At 52.6% G+C, this 21,134-nt stretch overlaps 1 protein-coding gene across 5 annotated transcripts; it reads right to left on the bottom strand.

The window, feature by feature from the left end:
- Nucleotides 1–2,484: 2,484 nt before the first annotated feature.
- Nucleotides 2,485–20,940, bottom strand: ARHGAP1 (Rho GTPase activating protein 1). 5 transcript variants are annotated; one of them, XM_072790735.1, is made up of 14 exons: nucleotides 20,801–20,940; nucleotides 17,137–17,306; nucleotides 16,808–16,903; nucleotides 15,391–15,420; nucleotides 10,874–10,961; nucleotides 7,008–7,139; nucleotides 6,523–6,609; nucleotides 6,228–6,326; nucleotides 5,741–5,848; nucleotides 5,580–5,656; nucleotides 5,285–5,362; nucleotides 4,692–4,820; nucleotides 4,399–4,502; nucleotides 2,485–4,269 (listed from the first exon to the last, which is right to left on the bottom strand). In XM_072790735.1, exons 2-14 carry the CDS (start codon nucleotides 17,267–17,269, stop codon nucleotides 4,081–4,083), a joined length of 1,350 nt encoding a protein of 449 aa, XP_072646836.1. In that variant the 5' UTR covers nucleotides 17,270–17,306; nucleotides 20,801–20,940; the 3' UTR covers nucleotides 2,485–4,080. The 5 variants fall into 5 exon arrangements, with proteins under 5 accessions (XP_072646836.1, XP_072646837.1, XP_072646838.1 ...); XM_072790736.1 differs by having other exon boundaries at nucleotides 17,137–17,318; nucleotides 20,801–20,937; XM_072790737.1 differs by lacking the exon at nucleotides 20,801–20,940 and adding an exon at nucleotides 18,196–18,219.
- Nucleotides 20,941–21,134: the final 194 nt, after the last annotated feature.

The raw sequence follows: 21,134 nt of genomic DNA on the forward strand, positions 1-21,134 counted from the left end.
CAGCCTCCTGTCCTGCAAGTTGTTTAAAATGCTAACCCCGCACTTCCACTTCTCTGCAGGTCCTGCCTGCCTGGTAACTGTTTGGCCCCTCCGTGGAAGGGGAAGGAATGGTGGAATGGCTTCCCTGTCAGGCAGGTCTTGGCTACCTAGCAGCTGTAGAGCCTCACTTCCCTTGGCTGTACGTTCCCGTTTGGGGGGCTTCTTTGTGAGTAGTCCGTGAGATAATGTGCGTGAAGTCGACATGCACCACAGTGTCCACCTTAGAGGCCATCAGCATCAGCTCTTTGTGGCCCCCCCGGGCAGCACAGCCCACCACTCAGCCTGGAGCTGTAGCTTTTGGCTCAGGCCTCTGCTGTGTTTCCAGCAGGGCTAGACAGGGAATGTGGGCTCTGTAAACTGCCCTCTATCTGTTTGCTAATCTAGGATGAGGAGTCGTGGCCGAGCAAACCGGACAGAGGGGAGGGGATTGAGTGAAGTATCAGTAAGTCAAGGGCCTGTCAAGGGCAGTTTGTTCAGCTGCCCCGATCTGACAGGCCAAGCCAGACACCAAGGTGGTCCCCGAGGAGTCACAAGTAGAAGAGCCTTGTGGGAATTATTCCTGCCTGGCCTCTTGGGAGCTTCTATGGCAGGCATCTCGGCCCTGGTAGAGCTAGCTCCTGACTCCTACCTTGTGCCTGTGCTGAACGATGGGAGTGCGAGGGAGGTGGAGCTAGTGTCCCAGAGGCAGAGATGGTTCTAGAGGCAAGGGACTAACTGCCTGACAGACCAGGGCAACTATTGTGTGGGTTGCCTCCCTGCCCCCTTCAGGCTGAAGCTAGGGCAGAAAATGGTTCGAAAATTCTAAATTCAGGGATCCCTGGGTGGCGCAGCGGTTTGGCGCCTGCCTTTGGCCCAGGGCGTGATCCTGGAGACCCAGGATCGAATCCCACATCGGGCTCCCGGTGCATGGAGCCTGCTTCTCCCTCTGCCTATGTCTCTGCCTCTCTCTCTTTCTCTCTCTGTGACTATCATAAATAAATAAAAATTAAAAAAAAAAAAAAGAAAATTCTAAATTCAGCCAAAACCTAGGGCTGAAAAGAATGAGGTGGCCCACTGCTGCTGTTGCAGGCCCTGGGAGCCCTACCTTGTTAGCTAACTGCCCCTGACATTGGCCGTGATAACTGTGCAGCCAGTTGGGACAGTCACCCAACCCTGAGTCAGAAACAGTGAAGAGACTGTCCATTGTGTCTTCGCCTCCAGTTGGGATTCCCCCACAAAAGCAAAGTGTTCACTTGCCCCGTGTCTCATGATGGTGTCCTATCCCTTTAAAGCATCTCCCGACACTGCCCCCAGAGACCTGCTGTTGCCAAGGCAGGGGGAAACTGGCTCTTGAGTCACTCAGCAGAGGCCCTGCCAGGAGCCCAACCAGTGTAAACAGCTCTCCTGGTGTCCTGCTCCCCTCTGTTTCCCTGGGATACTGCTGCTCTGTTGTAAGCAGTCACCCAGTGTAGAGCTGAGCAGAACTGGTGAGAGGCTGCCCATGCCTTCTGCTGGAGCTGCCTGGGCGAGGGCCGGTTGTACAATGAAACTAGTTTCCTGCAGCTCCGTGCCTGTGTTTAACCTCGGTCTTAGCACCACTGCTTGATCCTGCAGCTCTGGCTGGGCTCCCCTGAGGCCACCATTACCTGATTGCAACCAACAGGCAGGCAGCAGACAGGTGGAACTTGACCGCCGTGCCAAGTGAAATTCTGGCCTGCCCTCCCAGTAACAAACCATTATCTTTAAAAATTGTGGTAAAATACACAGAACTTAAAGTTTACCATCTTAATTTTTAAAGCACAGCAAAACCTGCTCAAGAAAGGAAAGGAAAACTGGCTATCTCCTAGCCGGTATGGGCCTGGGTGGCAGGTGGAAATAGCCAACGCTCTCAGGCTGGATGGAGGGTGGGGAGAAGCGGATGGTCACACAAGGCTTCTAATCCTAGCAGCTACATGAGGTTGGGACCATCTCCCCATTCCTCTGTGAAACAATGGTCCTTCTGGTCACCACCGGGCACTTGCTCTGTTGTGCCCTGTGTGCATTTCTGATCCTCAGAGAAATGAAGAGACAGTCTCAGGTGGGCTGGTAATATGGCTGTTACTGTTTGGAGCTGGTGGAGGGTGATGGCACTGGGACTCAAGCCCAAGTCTGACTCTAAAGCCTACACTGCTGTCACCACAGTGCCCTCTGTTCAGGGACAGAAGAGCCGCTGGTCATGGGACACAGCACTTGGTGGCCATTTGGAATGCTGCACATGTACAACACGGAGGGTCACCGTTCACATGTCCGAGGCTGGAAGATGCTAGAAAGTTGGCTTCACACCCACTCAAGGGAACAAGACAAAGAAGGAAGGGGTCAGACGGACTAGGGAGGGGACTTCCTGAGGCCCCACCTGTTCATCTTCCACAACCACACACTTCCCACCCTCTCTGAGCCTCCAGGCGTACTTCCTAACACCCAGGTGGGCAATTTTCCATCTCCTTTTTTTATTGAAATACAAAAAGTGCAAAGGTGAAATACATGATTGGTGCCAAGGAAGTCATTAAGTGTGAATGTGAACACTTGATTCACAGTACTCTCCCCTCCCCCCGGGTACAAGTCCAGTGGGACAGGGTACAGGAGAAAGATCAAATAGATCCACGAGGCTCCCCAGTAAATGGGGCTGTGCGCAACACCTGGTATACAAAGGAGGGCAGAAAGCAGAGGCCCAGGCTCGGGCTACAGAGGCGGGGACCGACAGGGAACCAGCAGCCACTCCAGGCCCCCGGGATCCTGAAAAGCTAATGTCCTGGGGAGACAGCTCAGGAGTCAGGACCCAGGCTGCACCCATCTCGCAGATGGGGCTGGTCTGGTCAATAAGGGCTGCACAGTACAGGCTCTGGCCAAGGCTGTGAGGGCAAGGCCACTGAGCAGGTCCTTCCCTCTGCTGCCAGGGACAAGGCTGCAGGAAGTGGGGTTCCCAGGGTTCACCAGGAAGGCATGTAATTCTAAGAGACACAGTTGGAATGAGAAGTACCAGTCATCAGGGTCTGGGTTTTCTGAGAGACGATACGGCCCTGGGGCCCATAGTCCCCTGCCCCAGCGGGTTGATTGAATTAGCAAGGTCTCCATTCGGCCCCTCCAGGAGTCCCTAGCTGGCAGAAGAAGCCACAGATCCTGAGGCACTGAGTCGCTTCTGGCCAGAGCAGAGACCAGTGTGACCCAACAGACTTGTCCACAAGAGTTTAAGCTGAGAATCTGTGCAAGTGGGAAGGGAAGGACGGCAAAGCAGGGGAAGCTGAGACTGCTGGTCACTGGCCCAACCAGACACGGGCTTCTGGGTAGGAATGGGGTATCTAATACCAAATGGATGCTGGGACTCAGCCGTATCACCCTGGCTGCCAGTTCTGGCAGAGCCAGGGGGCTGGAACACCCTGGGGGCTGTTTCACTTGAGAAGGGCTGACCCAGGATGTGTGGAAGAGAAGGAGGCAGATGTAGGAAGCAGACCCCGGCCTTGCCAGTCCCTAGCTGTGTCAACACCCAAGGCTAAACCATTAGAGGGGAGGACAGCTGCAGGTGCAGGAACACAGGCCTTCACCCAAGCAAGGGGGTGCTTCTGCAGGGCCAGCCCTGGCCAGCTCAGCTCAGCTGCTTATTCCCCAGCAGCCGGGAAGGGGAGGACCAGCCCCAGCTACCAGCCCAGCTGGCAGTGATTTAGGCATCTGTAGTTGCCAGGAAAGAGAGGCAGGAGAAAGTGGGTAAGCAGTTGCTGGGGCCAGTCTTTTTCCCGCTGGAAGAGCCAAGGCCAGCTCTGCAGAGCCTGACAAGGAGCCAGGGATCCAAGGAGGCAGTGAGAAATATAAGGCCAAGAAAAACGTCCCGTGGTTATAGCGAGGCCTCCAGGGCTGGCGAGGTGGGCTGGACAGAAGGGGAGGAAGAGCTGCCCGGTCGGCTGGCCCCAGCTTCCAGCTCCCAGGGCCCCATGGCCCCTTCCTGGGCGGGAGCCCCAGGCTCCTGTAAGGCTGAGGCCAGGAGGAAGAGTCCCAGTCGGGGCTCTCAGAGAAGGGGCAGCAGGGCAGGACTCAGAGCCCCCTGGAGTCAGGGCTGCGGAATAATTCCCCTTGGTGATCCAGAAGGAACTTGGTGAACGTGTTGATGGGATTAATGGCCTTGAGGGTGATGGCAGCATCCTTGGCCCACAGCAGGTTAGGGCCAAAGACAACAGCCAGGTTAGTGTTGGTCATCTTGTTCAGCTCAGACTGGGCAGAAATCTGTGGAGAGAATCGGGGGGCCTTAGCAGGGCCCACAGACCCGCCTCCCAGACCCGGGAGCAGCAGGGGTGGCAGCTCCTCCCCTGGCCCTCTCCAGGTGAACAGCAGAGGCTGAGGCCAAGGTCTCACCTGCACCAGGAAGGCGGTGAGGAAACGGAGCACCTGGTAGTTCTCCTCAGGCAGCGTCCGGAGCACCTGCAGTGTTGCTTCCACTCTCTGGCTCTCATCAATGTCTGCAAGGGACCGGGGCCCAGGTTACGGCAGCCCACAGCTGAGCCGACAGAGGGGAGGGGAGGCCAGAGGGGAGACCCCAACCAGACTTTCCTTGGAGGACAGGCCAAACCTGCCTGCTCTGAGTCCAGCTCTGACCCCAACTCAGCAGAAAAAGCACAGAGCTGGGGAGGGAAGCAAGGGGCACTCACTGAGGAAGCCCACCACATGGGGGTAGAGGTCAAAGGTGAGCAAGGGCTCAGGAAGCTCCCGGAGGAAGGTCTTGAGGATGACTGCTGGCAGGTGCAAATCGTTGTACTGGTCGAAGTCCACCGGCAGCCCTGAGGGGGGGGAGAGGGGAGAGAGGAGCTGGGCCTAGCCTGGAGGCTAGCAGCCCATCTAGAGGCCAAGCAGCCCCACTTCCCAATTGCCTGCAGCCATGGCATGAGCCTCTCCTCCCTCGGAGCCTCTTCTTACACAGGCCTTCCCTCTTCCTGTGTAACGAGGGGACCGGGTAGAATGGGGCCCCCCAGCACACACCACAGTTATCCCTCATCTCTGAATGAACCTGAACCACCTGGGACCCAGAAGCCTAACAGAGGAGGCAGCAAGCCTGGGATAGCCAGGCAGGAGGGGGACCCATGTAATCCTACCAAATGCCACAGAACCTCTGACAGGAACAGAACAGGGGGCCCTTGTTTATAGGGGAGCAGAAGACAAGCCCCTCCCAGTCCCATACGTGCCCCTATCCCCCACACACACGATCTATACTGGCCCTGCCAGGCACACCCCCCAGACCACTCACCCATGTTGTACTTCTGCTGGACTTCTCGTACAACTTGAGTGTTGGCCGACCTCCGGAAAATCCCCTCAGTGGTAAGAGCTGGGAAACAGTGGGGCCTGGTGAGTCTTAGCTCTAGGGCAGTGTATAGACTCCCTGACCTGCTCTGTCTCAGGGTGCCAGGCAGGGTCGATGTGGGCGCTGATGCACGTGAAGCCTCTCAGCCCTGCCCGGCAGGTTCCAAAGGGGAGTCAGGGTCAGGGCTGAAGGGGAAGGGGCAGGTCCTTGAGGTCCTGTGGCCAGCGGCCTTGGCACTCACCATGGGCCTGCAGGTAGGCAATGGTCTCCCGGAGCACGAGTGGGATCGGATCCTGCTCTGGGTTCTTCTCCTGGAGGCTGTTGGGAACGAGGGCAGTGAGCTGGGTCTGCAGCCCTCTGCGGTGCCCACATGCCGGGCTCACCCACCTCTCCCATACTCACTGCTGCAGCGAGACCCCGAACTGCTGGTTGGGCAGAGGGGGCCGTGGTGGCATGGGCTTGGGGGCCGTGGCAGGGCTCTTCTGTGTGGACTTGAGGAAGTCATCATACCTTGGGGGAGCAGATGGGAGGATCAGGAGCCCAACCTGACTTTGGAGTTGCCTTGTCTGTCAAGCACTGACTGTGCTGTTGCACATGGTCACTTCACTCGACCCTCCTAGTGTCCCCGCCTTATACCCGACAAAGGGCTGAAGAGCTGCAGTCATAGAGCTCTTTAAGTGACAGAAACAGGATCTGAACCCACTCTCTCTGACCGTGTCCGCTGTCTCTTCATCATTACCTCCACTTCCTCTGCTTACCCCGGGGTTCTCAAGGCTCCCTCTCCCCCTGGTTGGCACATTCTACCCACACCCCCCAGCTTGACACACATGTACACCGTGCCCAGCGGGCACATGCAGTCCCTGCCATGCAGTCCCTGCCCCCGCCTCACTTGAGCACTTGGCGAGGGATCCCCAGTTGCTCCAGCTTCACATGCTCACTCAGCTCACTCAGGTAATTCACATAGAAGATCTTCTGCCCAAACTTGAAGCTGCCGGCAGAATAAAGGGCACAGGTCAGTGGTAGGCCCATTTCAGCAGGCTTCCACCGTGCCCTTAGTAGCTCCCCGAGATCAGGAGAGCCCCCAAATGGCCTGTCCCTGGGATGATTGGCCTCCTCAGGTATCTGGTTCAGAGTTCCAAGGGAAGCACGGGGAGACCACTGCCCTCCCCCATCAGCCCGCTCACCTGATGATGGGCTTAAAGAGGATGAGCAGGGTCTTGATGAACATGGTGGGGTGCACGATGTACAGGGCCTTAATATTCTTCTTGTACCTGCAGAGAGGGAACAGGAACCCAGCAGTGGGTGTGGTGGGAGTGGCACAGAGCGAGGTTCTTAGTGTCTTTCCTTTTTTTTTTTTTTTTTCTTAGTGTCTTTCTGATCTATGTCCTTGGGGAAGTGCCGTGGTTGTCCCATTTTACAGATGAGGAAACAGAGATTTAGAAAGGTTAAGTAACATGAAAGGTCACCGAGTGAGTAAGTACAGACATTGGGATTTAAGCCCAGGATGTTCCAACTTCAGATTCTTTGCTTCTACCCAGGTGGGGGCAACTGGCTCCCCCTGGCATGGAGCGAGCTCCCAAGCCAGCAGAGGGCAGCCCCGGCCCTGGCAGAGCTGCTGGTTCCTGGGCCACCTGCCCCCAGGCCCCAACCCACTTGGGCCCCAACCCACTTGCGGTCAAACTCGCGGTAGGCGTCCCGCAGCCAGCTGAGGGAGGGCTTGTTGTCGCTGGTCAGGCCATGGTGCAGGTAGAGCAGCGTGTAGTCACTCTCTACATACTGGTCCAGGGTGTGCTTCAGGTACCTACAAGAGAAAAGCCCCGCTCAGCCCTCCCTCGAGTCAGGAGGGGCCCCCTGCCTCGATCCTGTGCCTGCCCACCAGCCCCTCCCCTGTGCTGCCTATTGTGGCTAGGCTGTATGGAGGAGGTTCGGGGTAGTGGCTGCGCTGGGCAGAGGAAGAAGCATGGTAACAAACAGCCCTGGCTAGAAACCAGGACACCAGGACTGGAACTGGAGCCCTCTCTCATACCTGTAGGAAAAATGAGAGTAAGACTCCCTGCAGGACTGCCCTGAGTTAACCATGATGACGACAATCACCGTTCATCGATATTTAGCTTTTCGTGTCTGTCTGCCAAGCAGTCTGTGTACAAAGATGAGCCCTTCCCCATAACATTTGGGGCTGAGATTGTCCCCTCTTTACAAATGAGGGCAGTACAGTGAGGCTCAGAGAGATTAATAAGTGCTTGTCCAAAGTCACAGAGCTTGTGGTGAAGCCTGGAGATGAACTAACCCCAAAGTTCACCCTTGACTAAAGGGTGAACCTCAACCTCAACCTCCCAACACAAGCCATAAAGAGAAGATCGTGGTGACCAGAGGATCCCCATCCCTGCTCTAGTCACTGGACCTTTCATGGACAAAAGAGCCACATCTCAAGTTCCCTATGTTCACAACGCAGTACCTGCCACCTGAACACACATATACAGAAGTGTTGAGCCCGCCTGAGGTGGGAAAGTATGAAGGGAACAGACAAGAACTCCAGGACAGGAAAGGAGTCCAGGGGAAGTTCTTTCTGGTTGGCCAACCACTCCCAGGCCCCAGCACAACACTTCTCTAGGCTGGGAGGCTGGGCATCCAAGAATGCTAAGGACCTCTGAGGGGAGGTAGGGAAGGAGGGAAAGTGGGAAGGTATCCAAGGATTTGAGTAAGTGCTCAGATACTGCCTGACCTAACCCAGAGAGGGTATCCTCAATCATGGTCCGTGGATGCTGATCTCGGCCCACACAGGCAGCCATGTGAAGTGTCAAATGCTGGACTATTACTGTGGTTCCAGTCCTTACTGCTACACGGTAATCTAGCCCTTGTACCTACTGAGTACTTTGCAGCTTGCAAAGAGCTGTCACATAGAAAGATGGGCTTTTGCAACTATAAAATAGCAAAAATTGTAGTGAAAACACACTCCTCCTTTGCTAGATGTTATGGCCTTTTGGAAGGCAATAAAGTGATGTTTATCAGAAGCTAAAAAAATGTTCATACTCTTTGACCCTGTACAAATATATCCAGGAAGTTACCCTAACAGAACAATCAGAAATGAACAGAAGCATTTTTTGTAGAAGGCTGTTCACTGCAGCCTGTTTTATAATGTAAAAAAGATTTTTTTGAGCAGTAAGCTAATAACTGTCCAAAAGTAGAGAATTGGTTAAATAAATTACAGGCCATCTATAAATAGAATAACTCACAGGATGTTTCCGCAGACAGAACCCATCCGTGAAGTTAGGTGTCAGGAGAGCAGTTACCCCTTGGGGTAGTGGCTGTATGAACAAAGGGAGGCTTATGGGTGTGGCTGACATGGGTATATGCAGTTTCTGAAAAATTCATCAAGTAGTATGACAATTCACTTTTCCGGACACATGTCTGCCAATAATATGTTTTTAAAAAGATGTATTTTGAAGAATGTTTAGTGCTCAGAAGGTAACGTTATGTAAGATACAGAAGTGACTATACAAAGATCTCTTTAAGTTATAGAAAAAAAAATAGGTAAATACACGAAAATAGTGGTTTTCTCTCTGGGTGGTAGGTTTAGGAAGATTTTTATCATTGTCTATATTTTTTCTTTATAACTACTTATAAATCGTTTTTCTAAATCTTTGAAATCTGTAATACTTCACTAGTGTATACGATGGCATTTCAGGTATATTCTCTTACCTAAGGCTCACAACAACCCCGGGAGGTGAACACAATTCTTATTTTTATAGGGCTCAGAAGAAACCTGTCCCCAAACACATAGCTAGTAGAGGCACCATGAAGTTTAACTGGGCTTCTGAATCCAAGCTTTTTCTTTCAGCCCCCCAGATGTGGCTGGACAGTCAGGAAAGGCCAAGGCTGTGATCATGGGGCTGATCCACACTGAAAGCGCTGACCTGCAGGCTGGGTGGGGGCAGGGAGACCCAACCCAGGAAGGAATGGAGGACAGACAGGATGGATGGTAGAGGGCTTCCAGAAGTTGGAGGAAGTCCCCAAATGGTACAGCCTCACTCAGCAAGCTCTCTCCTGAAAACTGGGTGCTTTCCCATCTTCTTCCTCTGACTTCCTCCCACTCGCACTATTATCTGGCCAGGAGTCTGTCACCTGCCAACTCAGACGCTGTGTTAAACCAGAGGGTAGGGTGTGTGACTCAGCTACCCTCAGGCTGAGCTGCCTGGCCTGTTTCTGGCTGGGCCACGTGATGCGCCTGAACAAGGCTCTGCCTGCCTGGCCAAGGGGCGGCAGGAGATGGGCTCCTAAAGCCTGAGAGAGAAGTCACACAAGGCTGGAAAGCCTCAGGCCTGGCTCACCAGGACTGCAGACTCTGTACTCAGGCCCTTCCCCCTGACCTGTCCCTGACCTCTCACCAGCCCCTACACACACACAATCATTCCGGATCCCAAAGAACTGGTATGGGCAGTGCAGACACTTTCAGTTTCAGGAAACGCTTTAAAGAGACAAGGAAATAATTGCAAGATGGTAACTGGACACACATCAAGACACCTCAGAAGTTCGTTACGACTCTGCCTCCATGGAGGTCCTGTACCTCCGTGCCGGGGGCCCACCGGGGGCTCAATAATGAGTGCTTATCAGAACAGGATCTGTCAGGGGCACAAGGGGGCTCAGTCGGTTATGTGGCCAACTCTCGGTTTCAGCTCAGGTTATGATCTCAGGGTCATGAGATGGAGCCCCATATCAGGCTCCACATTCAGCATATAGTCTGCTTTTCCCTCTCCTTCTGCTCCTCCCCCTGCTCTTGGCTCTTGCTCTCTCTCTGAAATAAATAAAATCTTTAAAAAAAGAACAAGGTCTGTCAAAGTCTTGCTTTCAATCAGCTTTCGGACCGGCATCAGATTTCTAGACCAACCAGGGAAACCTGGGTGGCTCAGCGGTTGAACATCTGCCTTCGGCTCAGGGCATGATCCCAGAGTTCCGGAATCAAGTCCCGCATCAGGCTCCCTGCGGGGATCCTGCTTCTCCCTCTACCTTCTCTCTGTGTCTCATGAATAAATAAATAAAATCTTAAAAAAAAAAAAAAAAGGATTTCCAGACCAACCAGAGCTGTTGTATATTTGCTAACAGAACCCAGATAGATACAAAAGCCAGTGGTACCAAATTTGGCACACTATCCATGTAAATGATGAACAATTGCAACCACAGCAGAAGCACCACATCATCATAATCAGTCCTCACACATGGACAGTATCTTACTGTGTTCAGTAGCGTGTTCATGTGCAGGGTGTCACCCCTAGGAAGAAGGGCTGTGTTTTGCAGGAAAAGTGGCTTAAAGAGATGAAGCCGCCTGCCAAGGTTACAGTTTCTCGGATTAGAAATCAGGACTGACTCCTGGCTCGGTGTTCTCCCCAAGATGTAAAATATCTCCCCCCGGAAGAAGAGGGGAGGCACCGAGGGAGGTAGTTTGATACCTCTGGGCTGGAAGTGATGGTAAAGAGAATGGCATGAGGAGGTACTGGGGATCTGGGCACAGGTCTCACCACCTTCCCTGTGGGTACTCACCCCAGGAGCTTGCTATGGTCCAGCTGGTGGCTCGGGGGCATTCGGCAGGCACTAAACACAATGATCTTCCGCCCGTACTTGTCATCTCCTAGGTGTGGAGAAAGATGGAGCACAGTGAGTGGAAGATCCATCGAGAGAAGTGGGGTGAGGAACTGAAGGGTGCCAGGCTGAGAGACCTGTACCATGCAGTGCAGGGGCCAGAGTGGCCGAAGCAGATATACCTCTGGGCAGCTGTCTGCACTCAAGGCTGCGCCACTGAAGAAAGAGGGACAGGTTGCTCTCAGGGCTACTGAGTTGGGGTCTAAAAAAAATAACCTAATTTTTTAAAAAGTCACACCTGGTGGAAACACCCACATGCCCATCAGTGCGTGAATGGATAAAGAAAACATGGTATATCCATGCAGTGGAACATTGTGTGGCCATAACAAGAGATGAAGTACCTACGGATCCATGGCTACGTTGTGAATGAACCTTGAGAACATTATGTAACTGAAAAAAGCCAGACCCAAAAGACTGCCTATTTTATGACTCCATTTATGTGACTTATCTAGAAAAGGTAGACCCACAGAGGCAGAAAGCTAATTAGTGGTTGCCAGCTGCTGGGAAGAGGGGAGATTAGGGATGGCTGCTTATGGTTATGGGATCTGGCAAGGGTATGGATGAAATCGTGGGACTAGACAGAGGTGCTGGCTGCACAACATTGTGAATATACTAAATACCACCGATTGTACATTTTAAAATGGTTAACTAAAAAAACTGAGTCACACCCACCAAAGCAAGACCATGCTTGGGACACCTGGGTGGCTTAGCGGTTGAGCACCTGCCTTCAGCCCCGGAGTCCCAGGATCGAGTCCCACATGGGGCTCCCTGAATGGAGCCTGCTTCTCCCTCTGCCTGTGTCTCCGCCTCTCTCTCTCTGTATCTCTCATGAATAAATAAATAATAACTTAAAAAAATTTTTTAAAAGCCCATGCTTATTCCAGAAGTGCCCCCTCTGAGCAGCGTGTATTTGGAAAACTTATTGATGCTACCTTCTCAGCAAGTCCAAGGCCACGGAGGACATGGGTGTGACTACTTAATGGTCAGGTCTCATTTTTCTTTCCTAAAGAACATGGAGTTCAGAGGAGTTTGTAATGCTCTGGGGAAATACTCATTTGGCTGTAATCACTCAGGGGTGTTCATCCAAAACTGGTCACTATCTGATGGTCTGATCATTTGGCTTTGTCAAGAAGGCAGGGAGCTCTTGACACATACATTACTGCTCTCCAAGATAAGATGCTCTTCCAGGGTCACCACAGATCAGGGACCCCCAAACAAAGCTTGGTGAAGACAAGGCCTGGTCCCCACTCACCCATGTCCCAGGAATCTTCCCTACATCTTTATCTCCACGCCTCTCCAGAGAACCAAACCACACTTGCCTAATCCCCACTGCTTCAGAGGCAAATGAAAATACTTACACAACCCATGAAATGCATAGAGTCTGTCCTCCATCTACCTCTGAGGACTAAGGACTCTCCCCCCCAGTGGCTTGCTGAGTGTCCTTCTCCATATTTAGTAAACCACGATCTTGATGCTTCTCGGTCATTGACCTAACCGAGGAGTCAGTACTTTTCCAAAGTGGTTGCCAAGGCTCTGACTGACCCTTTTCTGCAGAGCTGGGGCAAGACTCATCAGAGGAGCTGAAGGAGGTTTCTGGAACGAGGGCAGCATGGCCCCAGGCCCTGGTGGCTGCACGGCTCAATGCTTTGGCCTGATTTAGCACCTCAATTCCAGCAGTCTGACTACCATGTCCAACCTCCAACCATCTTTAGAGAACTATGAACACCTACCTGCACCCAATTCTCCTGCCTTGAATCCTCCTTTCTTCCTGAACTTCACCCCAGATAAACAATCTGGGCCCCCTGCCCTGTAGATGTTCTTTGGAATGACTCACAGGACTCTCCAGGATCATACCATGCACACTTCCAACACACATAGGCTTGCAACCCAGTCCACATCAGGCAGCTTTAGGGCTCTGGTATTTCTCTCGCCAGAGTCTCAAGACAATTCTGCAATCCTCCTCCAGGCTAACTCCTTAGAATCCTTAAGACTCATTCCAGGCATAATCTCCTCCCAAAAGCCTGTGTCCTCTCCTCCTCCCCCCAGAGAGGTTAGCTGTCCCTTTCCAGGGTTCCCTGTTTGAACCATCACCCAGCTCTGTTGTGATATTTTGACTCTTCTGTAGAACTGGTTATGTGCCTGTCTCCTCAACTGGCTTGTAAGCAGGAATTGTGTCTCATCCATCTTGGAAACTCTCATGCTGGTCCAGAGCCCAGCATGTGGCAGATATTCAAGAAACGTTGGTACCCTGCACAAAGTCACAGGTCAGCATTACATGGTATGCATGGTTCTATTCCAGAGTTTGTTCACAATGATATCTAGGTTATGAGACTGTTCTAGACAGTTTCCCAAACGCTGGGACAGAGTTTCTCCAGACTTAGGAGCAGACAAGCCTCTGCAAGCACATCTGAGAAGGTGCAGCTTCATCCAGCAGCAGGTCCATTTTGAAGGAACAGATGTCACCTGCTTTCTTTCATACCCTTGTCTAGACCCCAAGGTGCTGGGTTCCCTCCAGTCCAGGAGGGTAGCTCTCAGGCCTGTTCTGATCTCTTCCCATAGGCTCTGAAAGCAGAAGGAAGACTGGCGGGGCAGGAACAGAGGGTCAGTCTGGCCAATCCAGCCTCATGCACAATCTGGAACCTCAGAAACCTCTGGGCCTTCTGCCATGAGTCTATGAGGGGAGGAACATCTGGCTACTCCCCTCTAAGCAGAGGGAAGGCCTGGAACTAGGGGAAAATGCAGGGAGGAGGATTGGGCATTCCAAACTATTCTTTTCTTTTCATCTTACCCCCCAACAGAGGCAGCCCTCATTGGCTGGCAGATTTGAGGACTTGGGCAGGACAGGAAGTCTGAGCTCACAGGGCTCTGGAATTTAAAGAGCTAGTAACTGGTTAAGTAAGCAATTGAAGGGAGGGGCCAGGGGCCCGTGGCTCCATTGCTCAGCTGGCCTCAACACCCCATAAACGGGAAACTTTGAGTTCTCAACCAGGGCTCCACCGAGGAAGGCCATGATGATAAATGAAAAATATTACAAACAAAAATGCACATTTACATTACAAAATGCACATTTACCCTAGGAGAAGAGGTCCACTTGCTCATATTCTCAGAGAGGACTCTGACCAGTTCTTTTTTTTTTTTGACCAGTTCTAAGAACCACTTTACTGGACTGTGTGCTCCCTGAAGGAGGTAATGTGTTCTTCCTCACTGAAGAACCATGGGACTTGCTCCTGAGTAGGTCTTCTAAAAATGCACGTTAAGTCAGAACCGGGGATGGGGGAAAAAGGAGGGTTGGTGAGGGGATGGATGGCAAGACTCTCAGACAAGGAACAAGATGAGGGTCAACCCCTGACCTCCCCTCCCTGGAGTGGAGTCCCATTGCTCAAGTTCTTGGGTGGCTTGGCATTTGCCAGCAGATGCAGCCTGGGGGAGGAGGGCTCGATGAGAAGATGTGACATTTGTGGAAAGCACCAGGAAAAGAACAGCTGCCTGAGAAGGGAGCCTCTGCATTCCCCAGATACCAATCAGGAACGCTCCCAGGGTGGCCTGGGTGTTAATCAGCAACAGTGCAGTCCTCCAGCAGGCATTCTGGGAACTGCCAGACCAGCCACCACCCGCCCACAACCTGCAGAGCAGGCCAAGGAGATGGGAGGTGGGGGCTGGGGCACCGTGCTGGAGCCGGCTTACACGTTTGTTAAATTGTTAAATGGTCAGGAATACCGCAGCCAGTTGACATCATGGTGGTGCTTGAAATCTGCTGTGGTAGAAATTACAAATGCTACAAATAAATAATAGCCTTTTTTTTTTTTTCCTTTCCAGAGAGCCAACTGTTAAACGTTTACCAGCACACCACTGGAAAGAACTCCTTTGGACTGAGTCAAATCTGACTGTGAAGCATGACAGACAGCTTCCACCAGCATGGAGAACACAGGCTACGGAGGAGTTAGGGACATAACCCATCCTCCATTCCAACATGGGCTCTTTCTCAAGTTTCAATACCGGGAAACTGGCCTCCTAGGACATCACCATGGTCTCATCAAACGACTCCTGCTCTGGTGGCACCAATGCAAACTCTTCTCAGCAGTCAGAGAGGCAAAGCCATGGGGCCACCACCATCAGAGGGGCCCCAAGCCAGAACTGAGGACAGGCCATGGCTCACAGCCAGCGCCCCCACCCCTACCCCCAGACATGAGCTCCATCCCCAAGAGCCCCTTTCCCTTTGGGATCTAGATGTGTCCCCACACAGCACCACCCCGTCAAACCTCTTATAAACCCTTTGCTACTTCCGGCTCCCAGATACCACCAGCTCCCAGCTCCCTGGAGTGGGGCTGCAATTAAGCTGGCCCCACGTGGCCTCCACCAAGAGCCCTTCTTGATCCACAGCCCAGAGGCCAAGCACAGAGAGCCAGGAACACACCTACCTGGCTGGGCCCCCTCAGGCTCATCACACCCTGGGGAAACAGAAACATATTGCAGCTCTGCTTGCATTGGGGAAAGGGCTCACCCAGTGTGGGATAGGGATGGGTTCCCCCTGCTCTGCCTTGTATCTTGGCCACATAGGCCAGGAGGATAGAGACTACATTACATCACATCAGATAACCCCCCAATGCCCCCATCAGGCCCATTTCTGGAAGTGAGGATAGAAAGTTCTGAATCTTTGGGTGACTCTCCTATGCCCAGGTGAGGATCAGACCACGAAGGAAGTCTCAACCTTGCTTCTGCAGGGGTGAAAGAAATCATAGCCAAGGCCCCTGACTCAGATGAGGGCAGGCACCAGGAACACAAATGCCATGGAAACATCTCTGACATTACAGGCAACTCTTTCAATTGCCCCATCCCTCTCTGAGCCCAGAATTCAGGAGAGAGAGAGAGTTCCCTGTGGCTTCCCTATGGCCAGAAGTCTCCAGGGTCCCTTTAGCCAGCACCACTGTGCTCCAGGGCCAAGTGCTGCCCAGCCGCCTTTGCCCACCCCATTCCTCAGAGCACAGCCATGCTGTCACCCTAGCTTACAGTTGTCTGTCCTCAGAAGTGGGGACAGACAACCATTAGGGAAAAGACAAAGCATCCTACCACTCTAATTTCCTCTTTCAGCAGTATTGGACCTTAAGGGCAGAAATCAGTCACCAATATCCTTGCTTCCTCCCCTGCACTAGGTCTCGCATTATGAGCAAGAGTGGAAGCTCACTGAGACCAAGACCCAAGGGGGGCTCCCTACCCACTCTCAGCAGGGTAGCACATCTGCCAGGAAGGTGATCCTCCAGGGGGCCATGGGGCCCCTAACTTCTGGAAGGAAGCTCTGTTATTCCAGACTTCCTTGGAGGTAGGGTTTCTTCCAAAAGGAACTGGTACCTCCCTGGTCCCCACTAAGTCATGGGGTAGAAAAGCTGATATCAGGCAAAGTCCACTTATTCAAGGCCAGCTATGTTCTTGCTCTCAGCTAGGCCCTGACAGACATTCACTATTGTAATCCTTTCAGTGACCTCGTGAGGAAGAAATGAGTTCAGAGAGCAGAGCTGGAAATCAAGCCACTTTCTAACTTCAAAGTCACTAAGTCACACTGCCTCCCACACACCGTCGGCCAACAGAGACAACAGAGTCATAGGTCAGGATGTGGTTGCAGATGAAGAGACCAAGCAGTCATCACAATCAAGTCTGTGATTTTTAAAAATGGTGCTCAAGAGCCCCAGGATCAGGGGTGAGACTACAGAGTCCATACCCGCCCCTCTCCGCTCCTGCCCCCTCTCCCTTCCGCTTCTTCCCCTATGGCAAGAGGGGCTGGCTTCTGGAAGCCATGAGTGCAGACCAGGAGGTAAAAGATGCAATGTTGGGTGTGCTCACCTGCCACCTCCACAATCTGGTGCCGGGCGATGTCGTAGTAAGGGTCATCCCACTTCAGGTGTGTAACAGGTTCTGGGGAGCTGCTTTTGGAGTCATCTGAGGAACACCGAAAAGTCAGGGGATAATCTGGGGGGCTGGCAGTGGTCTCCCTGAGACTCATGCTCTTTGATCCACAACCCCCCGCCCCCCCCGCAGTAGGACTTGTGCTCCCAGCCCCATCGTGGGGCTGGTCTGCTTGCCCTGCTTGTTCTCCTGGGGTCTCCCTTCAAGAGGAAGGGAATCTTCCCTTCTAAGGCACATATGGCTGCCTGAGATCCAGAAGTGCCCACCTGACTTGGGAAAGTCGGGCATTTCGTCTGAGGGCCAGTTCTTCTCATCAATGGAGGCTAGCTTCAGCTGGTTCAGAGCCTGGCTTGTGTCATCCAAGTTCAGGTCATCCTGCAGCTCTGAAAGCGGGTCCATGACCAAGCCTGTCCCCCACAGCGTCACTCCACGGAACCTGAGGAGAAACCTGGGGTAGGTGAAGCAAGTCAGGGATGCCCTCTTTCCCCTTGTAACTGCTACAGCAAGCCCCCATGCTTTCACTCTTTCCTCTCCTGTTTCTGTTCCTCAACACCTCTCATCCTTGCCAAGAGCTCCATGTAGCCCTGGGTTCTCCACAGTGTAGGCATGTTGCCAGAAAAGACAGCTGGGGCAGAGGATGGCACAGCTCAGTGCCTGCCCTCAGGTCCTCCAGCTGGATAGGGACAAGCCGTGCCAGGCCCTGTGCTGCCCACTGCCCATGTGGTACAGGCTCTGTGCAGGCCCAGCTGCAAGGGAAGAAGTCCATGCCCCTCTCCTCAGGAGTCATAGAGCACAGAAGCTTCCCAGGACCCAACAGTTACAGAGTAGAGATGTCCAAACCCCATTTGTGAAAAAGGTTAATTGTAGCTCTGGCTATTCCACCCCTCACTTTTGGCCAGGGGAGTAGGAGGTGGCGAGAGACTACAGGGTCCCAGGAAAAAAAGGCCATGGTCAAGGTGCCAGCTGGGTTTGCCCCAGGATGGGAACATGAAAGGATGGAATCTGCAGGCTCTTGGGGGCTCCCGAGCCCACTCTAATCCCCAGGGAGCTCCTGATGCAAGAAGTTTCAAGGTGGGAAAGGTCAAGAGACTGCCTCAAGGATTGGCGAGCACAAATGGGAAAGGGAGAAGCCCATGGCATCCAGGACAGGGCTGGATGGACAGGAGCCTGCAGCTAGGGCAGACAGAGGGAGAAGAGCCGACTCTAGAGCTGGGTTTGTCCAGGTCTGGGGCTGACAGTAAGGATGGGGCTGCATGAAGCCTGAGGGCAGTACCTTTTGCCTTGGGCCTAACCAGAAGCCCATCCCCCTCCCATCCCAAACTCACCATGTGGGTCAGGGAGGGGATTCAATCCACTCAGTCCAACCCCAGAGGAGAGGCTGCTGTCAGCCCACTACATTCCTGGAGCCCAAAAATGACATATATGGTAAGAGAATTAGCAGGACAGATAAAGAGTGAAGACAGGACTGGGCATGGGGGGGGGGGGACTGTCAGCTAGGATCCAGACCCCAACACCTCTGGGCTCTGAGGCCACGTGACAACCTCCAGCACACATCACCTCACAGCCATAGGCTCTGGATGGTAAGCCGGCTCCCTATGCCTAGCAACGGCCACCCTGTTACCAGGGTAACCACGCTGATTCAGTGGCAAAAGCCATTCCAAGCTCCTGAGCCAAAGCCAAGCAGCCAAGTAGCCAAACACCCATAAAACAAAAACCAAAACCCCTTTCTCTTCCTCTCCTCTGGCCTCTGATCTGCTATCCTTACTCACTCCTGCTGCATACCACCAAAGTATAAGTCCCTTCCATGAGTACAGAGAAAGATGACCCTCTTATTCGGGAATGCACTTCTCTCAGTGAGGGCTGCTGTGCTCCACACCCCTTTCAAGCCTCTAATGCAGGCAACTCTAATTCTTGAAGAATCCACTTCTGATTCATCCACAGGCTCCTTCCCCCATTCAGACAGATGGCTGTGAGTATTTCCCAAAAGAGGACTCCACTGGGTAACAGGGACCAAATTCAGCTCACAGTAACCCTTGTTAGGCCTGAGCCTTCTCCCCATGCCTTCTCTTCTGTCACTGCCCAGGCTCTTGGTGCCCATTAGCCCTGCCCACAGCTCTCCCAGAGAAGCCTTTCTACACACCGCGGATGCCTGACGCAATGAAAAAGGCATGGAATGAGGCATACGGAGAACTGCTTGAGTTCTCCTGCTTGAGCCAATAAGTTGCAAAGATGCTGAGCAAGTCTTTTTCCTAACTAGATTTAAATGTCCTTATCTACAGAAACACAGGCTCCTCCCAGAAACATAATTCTTCAGTATTCTAAAACACTTGCACTAAAGGGAACAAAAGGATTAGGAGGAACAGCTGCGAGCGGAACTATGGGTGAGGGAAGGAGAGGGACACATCCTTCTAAAGGGGAGCTGAACTTGAACTCCACCTCCTTTCCAGTAATTCCTGCACAATTTGTCTCTTCTTCCAGAACTGACCCCTCCCCTATCCCATCACACCCCCAACCTTTTCCAGCAAAACTAATCAGTTGTTTTCAACCCCCAACCCACAGCTGCTGCTCTGTGAGCCCTGAAGTTTAGGTCCTGCTCAGTGTGAGGGGGAGGGAAGCTGGCTCAGGGAAACTCTAATATCAAGTGATGGAGATGAAGTATCCCGGCCACCTAAGACTCCAGTCACCTATGAGCTCTGTTCCACTCTGTGCAAAATATTCTTTACTCTGAGATTAGTATTTCTTTTCTCCATAGGTAAGACACCTACTTACACAAAAATCTCTGAGAGTCATTTCAGGCAGAGGTTCTAACCTCTGGGCTTCTCTGAAATTCTGATGGAATTTGTGGACTTTTTCCCTAAGAAAAACCAGCAGGTGCATGAAATCTTCTATGCAACTTTAAGGAGTTCACAGGTCCTCTGAGAATCCATTTAAGAATCCCTGACCATTTCAGCCCCTGGAAGCTGTCATTTGTTGAATGAATGGATGAATGAATGAATGAATGAATGAAGTGATCTCCTAAATGGAGAAGGGAACCAGTATTTGTTGAGGGGCTATATGGCACCATAAAGTAGACAAATTACCTTTTAACTTCCCAACAGCACCAGTGAGGTTTATACTACTAAGCCCATTTTACTGCTTGAGGAAAGTGAGGACCAGAAAAAATAAGCAAATAGTTTAGGTGGGTCAAGAAGAGCTTGAGAAGAGTCAAGCTTTTAATCTATGTCTGCATAAGGTGGTCTCTCGATGCTGGTCAATCCCTCAACACTTCTCTAAATGACTGTGATCCCGAAAGTGCAGAGAAGGGCCATAAAAACACAAAGTAAAGCCTCTCCCCCAATCTTCACGAAGACCTGAGATAACAACTTGAAATCGTATTCTCTGGCATTCGGATCGCCTTCCTGATTGCGGCTCCAGAATTGCGAAAATGCAAATCCCATGATACAATAGCAAGGCTTTGAGCTACAAGCGCTTTGGTACGGAGCTTCATGGTTTACAAAACCCGTACTGGGTGTAATTATCCCATTTCAAAGACTAAGAAATAGAGACGAAAGCGTGGCCTAGTTAGTGGCAGGCGGGAATACTTCCCCCAAATTTCTTGTACTTAGAGCTTCCCCAGATCGGACCAAAGAGACTTCCCCTTCCCACGGACTTGCTGGAAGACTGCGATGGGACCTGGACTCTACCCTAGGATTTTCTCCTAGTGCAGGAGGAAAGCAGCGAAGGAGCCGAGGTCTCGTCAGTGCTGACCCGGGAATGGGGCTGAAACCCCGCAAGGGGAAAGCCAGGCTCCTAGGCCCCATCCCATTCCTGCTCCCATCCTCGGATCCCCTCGGACCATCCCCCTCCGGACCCTGTCCCTTCCGGTGACCTGTCTGGTCCCTTCCTTTTTCCCCCCCACCACCCAGGAAGACCCCGCGCCCTGGAGCTCACCGTGGTCAGGCACTGCTCCCTCTGCCACGCCTGTCAAAGCTCGGCTAACATCCGGCTCCGCGGTAGAACGGGAACCGCCCCCTCCCGGGCTCCTCACTCCCCAACCACTTCCGCCACACCTCCAACCCACTTCCGGCTCGCTGCCCGGTCCAAATATGGCTTTCCAGGATCCCCGCCCACTTCCTGCGCTTGCCGGTCTAAGGGCGGAGGGACGGGGGGAAACGGAGGGTGACAGCATAATTATCCGGCCCGTCCCTCCCAAAAGGAGGCATTTGGAACCATTAGTTCCGCTTTCTCTGATGCTGGAATCCCTGGTGGTCCTCTGGAATCCTGC

The sequence above is a fragment of the Canis lupus genome, chromosome 21 (genome assembly GCF_048164855.1).
Source record: "Canis lupus baileyi chromosome 21, mCanLup2.hap1, whole genome shotgun sequence".
NCBI classification, from domain to species: Eukaryota; Metazoa; Chordata; class Mammalia; order Carnivora; family Canidae; genus Canis; species Canis lupus.

What these genes read in the sequence shown, in the direction of transcription:
- ARHGAP1 (XM_072790735.1), bottom strand. Translation starts at nt 17,269, where the DNA reads ATGGACCCGCTTTCAGAGCTGCAGGATGACCTGAACTTGGATGACACA. An exon ending in GCCCGACTTTCCCAAGTCAG is followed by an intron (nt 16,904 to 17,136) that starts GTGGGCACTTCT and finishes GGTGTTCCTCAG; the next exon opens with ATGACTCCAAAAGCAGCTCC. An exon ending in CCAGCAGAAGTACAACATGG is followed by an intron (nt 4,821 to 5,284) that starts GTGAGTGGTCTG and finishes CCCCCCCCTCAG; the next exon opens with GGCTGCCGGTGGACTTCGAC.